At 35.3% G+C, this 9,443-nt stretch overlaps 1 protein-coding gene across 3 annotated transcripts in view; it reads left to right on the plus strand.

Moving 5' to 3' along the window:
- LOC115456044 overlaps positions 1-9,052 on the plus strand; it is a 28,271-nt gene extending 19,219 nt beyond the window's left edge. For all 3 annotated transcript variants that reach the window (XM_030184902.1, XM_037441760.1, XM_037441756.1), the window contains exons 5-6: positions 7,748-7,900; positions 8,311-9,052. In XM_030184902.1, coding sequence (XP_030040762.1) covers positions 7,748-7,900; positions 8,311-8,395 — 238 coding nt within the window. In that variant the 3' untranslated portion in view covers positions 8,396-9,052. The remainder of the gene's footprint in view (positions 1-7,747; positions 7,901-8,310) is intronic.
- The last annotated feature ends 391 nt before the right edge of the window (positions 9,053-9,443 follow it).

Here is a 9,443-nt window from a genome sequence, read left to right on the forward strand (position 1 = left end):
GAAACCAGTCCCGTCTAGAAGTCATGTGTCTAGTACAACCTGAATCTACATAAATTATGTCCTTTCTTGGGTTTCCAGAAGTATTAAGACTTGTAAATATCGTATCATTGGTATTTACGCGCATTGCCTTTCTCCTTCTTGTTTCTCTGTGGACAGTCTGGTCTCTTATGTCCAGGTGTCTTGCACTCATAACAAACTATATTCTTCTTCATTGACTTAGGCTTCTTCTTCGCATGAAAGACAGAGTCTAATGATGTAGCCACATCTTTGGACATTTCATTAAGCAGTTTTGTTTTCACCAACTCTGTAGTCACGTCTACATTGCAATTTTCTAAAGCCATAATGAGAGGTTCATACCTTGGAGTTAGACCTCCCAAAAGTATTGCAGCAATAGACTTGTCCTCTATGACTACATCAATATCCGCAAGATCCTGTGCGGTTGACATAACTGCGTTAATATATAGTTCAATATTTTTGAACTCTGATAGACTCAACCTGTACAGTCTACGCTCCAAAAATAATCTTCGTCCTATTCCCTTATCTTCAAAGGCTTTTTGCAAACAAGTCCATGCCTCAGATGCAGTTTTCGCACATCTTATATGGGTTATCGCTGCACCTTCTACTGATAAGCATATCTTTGCTAATGCCTTTGCGTCTTTGCGTACCTTTGTAGAGGCAGGGGTTGTGTCTCCATCTCGGTATCCACTAATTGTTTCCCATAAATCCTCATGGATAAGGTAATTTCGCATCTTGAACTTCCAAGTTGGATATCCATCTTTTATCCTCAAACAAGGAAATGGAAAAGATGTGATCGACGCAGGGGAATTTTTCACACTCGAAACATCTCCAGATTCATGTGACATTTTCAGACTATTACTATTTCCTAGTCACACAAAAAATATATTCAACTTTATTTTACCAAAAAATGTGAAAAAAAAAAAACTAAGAACTAAGCGTTCGTGCTGATAACGTGTTGTAAATATGGTATATGTTCTTAGTAATTAAATAAAGTTAGTAAAAAGATGTTATTGACATGAGTGTTTATTTCGGACTAAAGAGAAGTAACTATGGCAAACAAAATACAATTAGTTCTAAAAATAGAACATATAAAAAATAATAAGTCACGACGAAGGTTACAATCTCCAACAATAATAATATCAGCCCTGTATTATATACTTGCCCACTGCTGAGCACGGGCCTCCTCTACTACTGAGAGGGATTAGGCCTTAGTCCACCACGCTGGCCTAGTGCGGATTGGTAGACTTCACACACCTTCGAAATTCCTATAGAGAACTTCTTAGATGTGCAGGTTTCCTCACGATGTTTTCCTTCACCGTTAAAGCGAACGATAAATTCACAAAGAATACACACATGATTTTTTAGAAAAGTCAGAGGTGTGTGCCCTTGGGATTTGAACCTGCGGACATTCGTCTCGGCAGTCCGTTCCACACCCAACTAAGCTATCGCCGTTTCCTAATTAATAAGAATAAATAATCAGATTAAATTCAAATACTTATATTAATTCAGACATAGTCTAACCATGTGGAAAATTTCAACCATATTCGTTCAGCTGTATCTGCGTTTACTTCTTACAAACATCAAAATATTTGCATTTATAATATTAGTAAGATAATATCCGAATTATGTAGAATTTCAATGGAGTGTTAGTGGTTACACAGGCTGGCATAATTATGTAGACCACTTAGAGATACAAAATTGTTCGCTGGCCGATTTAATGTGTAAATTGCAATACATAGTCGACGAAGCAGAGTTGACATAACTGATATATAAAAACAAATTATTCAATTTATCATAATTATAGCCTGACCGGCATAATAATACGCCTCGCCATGTTGTGGTAAAAGGCGTATTTTTTTTGTAATGACAATTTTAAAACGAAAAATCAAGTGGCGTCTTCAAAGTAAGGTTTTAATTCCTTGGTCAGGCTTTACTAGTCACTTTACATCTCGTTGGCTATAAAAAAGTTCTATGTTATTTTTTATTTATCTTGGAAATATTGAATTTAAAATTATCACGTTTGTAAAGATTTGAAAAGACGAGAATTCATGGTACCATCTTTACATATCTTTCAGGATTTTTTAAATTTTTACTAAACAATACATCGAACCATGTGATATATTGTATATATAACTTAATTTGTGCAGAAAATATAAAATACAACAACCTTGTTATAGTGAGTCAGCGATCTGTTTCATGATAAAGAACGTATTATAATGCGACACAATTATAATTCATAGTCAGGATCGTATATATAGAATCAATATGAAACATATATATGGAATCGTCACACGAGTGGCTTGTTCGACCTGTCGACTTTATAAATTTCGCTGATCATTTTTTGTAACGCCCTATAGTGGTAAAGGTTTCTAAGGCCCTGACACCCTCGAAGTTACAGATCACGTTTTGATATAAATCGTGATCACAGCTGCGCCCGGCCAATGGTTTCACGGCAAACTAGCGGCGAATTTCCCATTACTCAATAGTGACAACTACATTTAGTTCCTATTGGTTGGTTATGATTAATCTTGAGTCTTATAAATTGTAAGTGCGAAAATTTTTGAAGTATTTTTGATGTTAAAAACTAAATAAAAAACTGCTGAACGAATTAGGATGAGATTGTCCACATAGATAGGAAAGGGATTGATGGAACATCGATGTAAAATATTTGATATTTTTCTATATCGTAATATGCATGGTTTTAATGCGCATATTTACATATTTTTTGTTAATATGTTATTTTTATATTAATATCTAAGGAAGCTGTGACAATAGAAAGAAAGACACATGTGTTTGTACAATATATTGGGAAACACACAAACATTTATAACAAGGTAAAAAAGAACAAAAAAGTAATACATAAAGTATTTTTTCTTCCGGCAGCGCGCATCTCATTATACTGCCGATAATAATTGGTAATGACTTTTGGCGAACTTTGGTACTTATGTCCAGTCTATAACTGTTTATTGTCTTTGAATCTTCCACATAATATTAGTATTGATTTTTTACTTTGAGGGTATTGAAACGGCTTATTAACAGAACAATTTGCGTGGCTGGTCGCCTGTCGCAAGCTGTGATGGTCCGTGACAGGTCGACGGTAAAACAATCTATTCCATTAATTGCAGGAAGCGTACTATGTTGGCAACATTGTTTAGAATCTACTTTATTGATTAATTAGTTTTTGCCCGCGATTCCGCTAGCGTGAAACAGTATACTTGGGACAAATTATTCGCGATAAAAATAGCCTATAGCACTCAAAAGTAATATAATTTCCTATTAGTGAAAAATACTTTAGAATCGGTTTAGTATTTTCTGAGAGTATGGCGTTTAAAAAACAAACAAACTCTTCAACTTTATATTTTGGGATCGCTGGATGTGGGTTTTTCTGTGAGCACTGTATTGAGGCTGTCGATACTAAAAACTCAGTCTTCTTGTAGTCTTTAATTAAACACTTGTTTGCATAGAGACTCACTCCACTGTGTGTTCCGTATAAAAGTCCCCTTGTCGTAGAAAATACTCGCGTCTAGAAGTTTTTGTCCATAGATGACGAGTGGCGTTCGGAATATTATATTAGTAGCTATAGATTATTTTTTGCATCTATGTTTCATGGTATCTCGCTATTCAATTTTACAAATTTTTCGTAATAAAAATTATCTGACGTAGGAAAAAAGAAAAAACAACATTGCTACCTAACTATTTTGTATACTCACCAGGAAAATGCAAATACTCTTCAATTTGATAACAATAAAAGCAAAAAAAAACATAATGAAATAAAAAGCGAGTAACAAGAGATGTAAGTGAATCTGTTTCGCTTTCTCCGCGGCGCCGGCGCAGCCGAGCGGTTACGCAAGCGCGCATAACTGATTATCTAAGCATACTATCTTCGGTATTATTTAACTTTTGATATTTAAGTAGTAGTTTTAGTTTCCATGACCCTGGCAGCGGTGGTAATTTCATTAAGTGATAGGTTTCTTGTAGGTAAGGGCTCGGCTGGGTAGTTCCTACCGCACTGTCCATTTCTACCTCTAAGCAGTAGTAAACATGGGTGTAGCCAGCATTCAACTTAGAAATAGGGACAAATTTTACATTTTGATATTGGAGGGAGGTTAAAGCAGAAATTTCATATAGGTACTTTATTCCATTAAATCAACGTAAATACATACTTTTGTATGAATCTAGAAGAAAAGAGATGCTATTCCCTAACCTACCCTGACGTCGGCTTTGTTTAACACTATTATGTGATTTGAAAGTTATAGATAGTCTAAGTACTAGGCATTATAAGATTAAGGATCTATATCCATAATACATAATATATTATACATAATATATCAAGAGTCAGAATACCGAGCGCTGCATGGCTTTAATGAAGTTCTGAAATACCATTGTTTACGAGTAATAAGGCGGTTACTGGGAGCCTTTCTCATTAGTGCCATAAATATTTGCGTTATAGTATTCTTTACGTTTTGTGAACATTGCGCGCGCGTAAACTTCAAATAAATTGTGCTTTAGTCCATTAAAGTTAAAACATTTCGGAATCGGCGGCACTAATCTTTTGTTGGCTAATAGTATCTCCTAAAACAGTAGAGAAACACCAAAACATTAACTTACATTATACGGATACTTACATATATTTTATTATTCGTAATTTAGATAGGATGTGCTGTTGGTAGGATATATTTTATATCCGTCCGGATAGCGACCACCGTACACAAGGTGTTAAAACCCGTCACTGTGGCTGACGTTCCGGGATGAGCCGGTATATATCGAGTTCCAACAGGCCCCTATAATTGTGTCAACTACCAAAGGGTAATTATTTTTCGTCAGTCGAAATGCCATTGGACCCCATTCCACTTAACATCAAGTGCAGAGGGGATATTTTGGCGTGCACGTAAAAAAAATAGGTACTAGATATTTATTTGTATACTAGCTTTTGCTCGCGGCTCCGCCCGCGTTATAAAGTTTTTCAAGCTAAAGTTTTCCATTATAAAAGTAGTAGTTTCCCGGGAGCCTATGTTCTTCCCAGGGTTTCAAACTGTCTCCATACCAAATTTTATCTAAATACGTTGGGTAGTTTTTGAGTTTAAGACGTTCAGGCAAACGGATGCAGCGGGGGACTTTGTTTTATAATATATTTTATTAGAACTTTTTAAGAGGAATAATCCCGACATACATCATTGTTGCATAACTTTAACCGTTTACGCAGCGCACGCAACGGAAGCTCTCAAAACGAATAAATTGTCCCCGTATTTGTAACATGTTTCATTACTGCTCCGCTCCTATTGGTCATAGCGTGATGATATACAGCACCTATAGCACCCCACAAATAAAGGGCTATCCAACACAAAACGAATTTTTCAGTTCAAACTGGTAGTTCCTTAGATTAGCCATTACTGCTCCGCTCCTATTGGTCATAGCGTGATGATATATAACTTAGAGCACTCCACGAACAAAGGGCTATCCAACGCAAAAATAATTTTTCAGTTTGGACCGGTAGTTCCAGAGATTAGCCATTGCTGCTCCGCTCCTATTGGGTATAGCGTGATGATATATAGCCTATAGCAATCCACAAATAAAGGGCTATCCAACGCAAAAAGAATTTTTCAGTTTGGACCGATAGTTCCTAAGATTAGTAAACAAATATAATGAGAAAGCTTCGAACTGCTAAGCTATCGGGAGTTACACGTGTCATTGTGAGTCAACCATAAAAGATAGACATATGCTGTCGTGGGATAATTTTTACATAATTTTAAGGAGAACATTTCCGTCATACATGATTTCTATGTAGCTTTAACCATTAAGGTTGCACACGCGACGGAAGCTTAAAAAATGGAGTAGCTTCTCCCGTTTTCCCAACATTTCCCTTCACTGCTCTGCTCCTATTAATTGTAGCGTGATGAAAAGTATACTATAACCAGCACAGGAGTATGACAAATAATTGTACCAAGTTTCGTTAAAATCCGTCGAGTAGTTTTTGTTTCTATAACGGTTATACAGACAGACAGACAAAAATTTTACTAATTGCATTTTTGGCATCAGTATCGATCCCTAATCACCCCCTGATAGTTATTTTGGAAATATATTTCATGTACAGAATTGACCTCTCTACAGATTTATTATAAGTATAGATTATAAAGTTGTTAACAAATGACTGTCGATCACCACACGGAATTTAAATATGAGTCAATTAGTATGGTCTTACCACATCAAAGAACACGACTTTTGGTGTAAATTAACTAATAATGACTACGCTATATTATTATTGTAAATATTGGTTCCGCAATAACAAATAGTTAGCATATTTAACACTCACGAATTATGATGATGATGTGGACTTCCTGATCTTTAATTTCCTAATTTCAAATGTTATTTATTGTAAGAATTAACCAATCAAAATAACTCATCTGTAAGCATGTTAAACTTTGTTTTGATCATTCATTACGTTATAAAATCGACGTTAACGAATAAGATTATTAGCTGGGACCGGGTGTAAGTCGCCTCATATGAGCAGGGGCCCTGATTCCCTTTGCTAACACGTATTTTTAGTTCCTAAGAAGCATGTGACGCACGTCTTCGCGTTTATGACAATATAAATTGCCATACGGAATACCATTCCACGCTAATATCATAAAGTTAAGGTAATAAGCCTGTTTTATGAGTTTACACTGTCACATAGAATAAAGCCTTAAAGAGGTATGTTTGAGGAGTTCTCTGCGCATTTTCACTGCGCACATTTGTACATAAAAATGTACATTTCTGACTGCATTTTGTATTGGATTTATAAATGCTCTATGGTTTAACCCAAACATAACCTAATTCAATCACGCCTGGTCGAAAGGCTGACTAGCCTTGATACCACGTATTATTAAACTAAATACCTTTGAATAAATATCAACGCCTGATATTAGAAACCTTCGAATGCCGTTCTCTAACCTTATAGATCTTGTTCGCTTGCTTGTGCCCTTATACGGTATTTGTGCTTTGGGCGTTGTCCACTTACTCTATCGTATTGAATTAGATTATTCTCTTGATTTCTAAAGTGGTTTGTATGTTGACATATGAGGCAATTTTAATATAAAATTTTTATTTTAAATTTATCTTTGTTCACTATTCTTTATTATCACTATCGTGATGTTTTTTGGAGTGAATGCAGAAACCAATGAATGTATTTGCCATAAAAATGTATCAAAATACTAGATTATAACTTATAAGGTATTTTTATCCATTCAAAGTAATTGATCAGATTTTTATCTCGAGACAGAGCGCATACACTTGTATCTATTGGTGGTAAACGGCACAAGTCCTGGCCATACTCTATATTAGTTAGTTAGACATCGTTTACGTCACGTTTCACACGATTGGTTCTTTAGTGATAGTCATATTCTATTGGTTTACACGTGCTATGTTATACACTTTCATCCAATTTGTACATGACTTCATTAATAACCTCAGCAGTGTTAATTTGTGCACTAGTCTTGTATCGTTAACTATAACCATGTCATCTTTTATTGCTTTGAATGCCGACACGAGCTTGCCTTTAGCCTGATGGTAAGCGATACGACCGCCCATAAATAGTAGAAACACCAACACTTTGAATTACAAAGTATTGTTTTGCATTCCACTGCGCTCGTCATCATGAGACGTGAGATGTTAAGTCTTGTTATCTAAAGTAATTACACTGGCTACAATGTATAGCTACGAACAATAGAAAACAAATTCAATATATTTGCAGATCCCACTGCAGCTGCGACATGAAGTTCCGCGAGTGTCTCCGCCGCACCAACTCCCTGGTCTCCGCGCAGATTGGGCTCACATACTTTAATGTACTAGGCCCGCAGTGCTTCAGACGCGCGCATCCAATCGTCAGGTGTGTCAGGAGAACCAGGTGAGGATATGATCTATATTATGGCAAAATAAATAGATATAACGGTGAAGGAAAACATCGCGAGGAAACTTGCATATCTGACAAGTTCTTTATAGGAATTTTGAGTGTGTGTGTAGTCTACCAATCCGCACTAGGCCAGCGTGGTGGAATAAGGCCTAATCCCTCTCAGTAGTAGAGGCCCGTGCTCAACAGTAGGACAGTATATAACACAGGGCAGATGTAAATAAAATTAGAACAAATCAAATTCATGATTCTAAATATCGCAGGTTACCCGCCCGGAATTCTATTTCTTCTTTACTTCGTAAATCTATAGAAGGGATTCTCAAGTCCGTTTACTGGGGGTAGTAGGGCCTTAACGACGAATTATTTACTCAATATTATGCTTAATAATTTAATATAACGCGTTTCAGGATCACAGGACAGAAATGCGAAGAGTACGAGTTAGATTACACCAAGCCGAGGATGTGGCAGTGGTTCGACAACGAGACCTTCTGAGTAACATTATTTCCAACACTAACACATAGATGGCGATGTACGGATTTGAATGAGGCTACTATCAGCTACGAAGATGTTGAAGCATACAGATTACGAACTTATTTGAGGCTTCATTGGATAGATGGCGCTAGGTAGTTGACAAAATTTTATGGACAGGCGGTGCTTGCTGCCAACAAGAGCGACACGTTATATTTGTAATAAATAAAGCAAACTTTAGATGGCGTTTGTTGTAGAGGCGTTTTGAATTGCGACGATAATTTGTAAAGACGATTATTTGTCAAAGAGATGTACAAATTTATATTAGTTACCTTTTTTTTCTATTAGCTTCCTTTATAGTAAATACATGTCATTGTATCTATTATGTTTTAAATATCGCACTTTTTCTGTTCTTTAAAATATTTGCCATTTATTAATGCTTTGATTTTAATTATTTAACACAATTATGCTTTCTTATCGCTTATTTGTTTCTTAATCTATTTATATTGATGTTATAAAGTGTAAAAGTATATGATTTTTTTGTTATTTATTTGTTCAAAACATAAGATGTCTATGTGAAAAAATGTGTGTATTTGTGAGTTGCGATAAATTTCTTTCGTTATTAACAGATGTAAATATGTTTTAGGTATAAGCATTAGAAATAAAACGTGTGTATAATAAGACTTGTTTATTTATTGAATTCCAAGATCTATTTTCAGCAGCCTTGTACTGCTTTAATATAAAATATTTCAGAGCAGTGCAAAATCGTGTATGGTAGTTTATAGGTTTAATAACCAGTTGACAGTATTCTTAGAAGTTGCCATCTCAAAGAAAAGGAGTAGACAAGACGTAAAATGTCGGGAAATAGATAACCTCAAAGCATGCTTCAGGGAAATACAATAAAACATCATTTATATTTTATATAATAAAACATCAGAATATATTTCGAAATGTTTACATATAACAACGGATAAATTGTTTCGTACAGCATACACATACCAAATTATTATATAATTAAACACTACACGTGAATTAATACTGATAAATGCTATTTGACAGCTGTCAAAATTTT

This window comes from Manduca sexta, chromosome 4 (genome assembly GCF_014839805.1).
Source record: "Manduca sexta isolate Smith_Timp_Sample1 chromosome 4, JHU_Msex_v1.0, whole genome shotgun sequence".
Lineage (NCBI taxonomy): Eukaryota > Metazoa > Arthropoda > Insecta > Lepidoptera > Sphingidae > Manduca > Manduca sexta.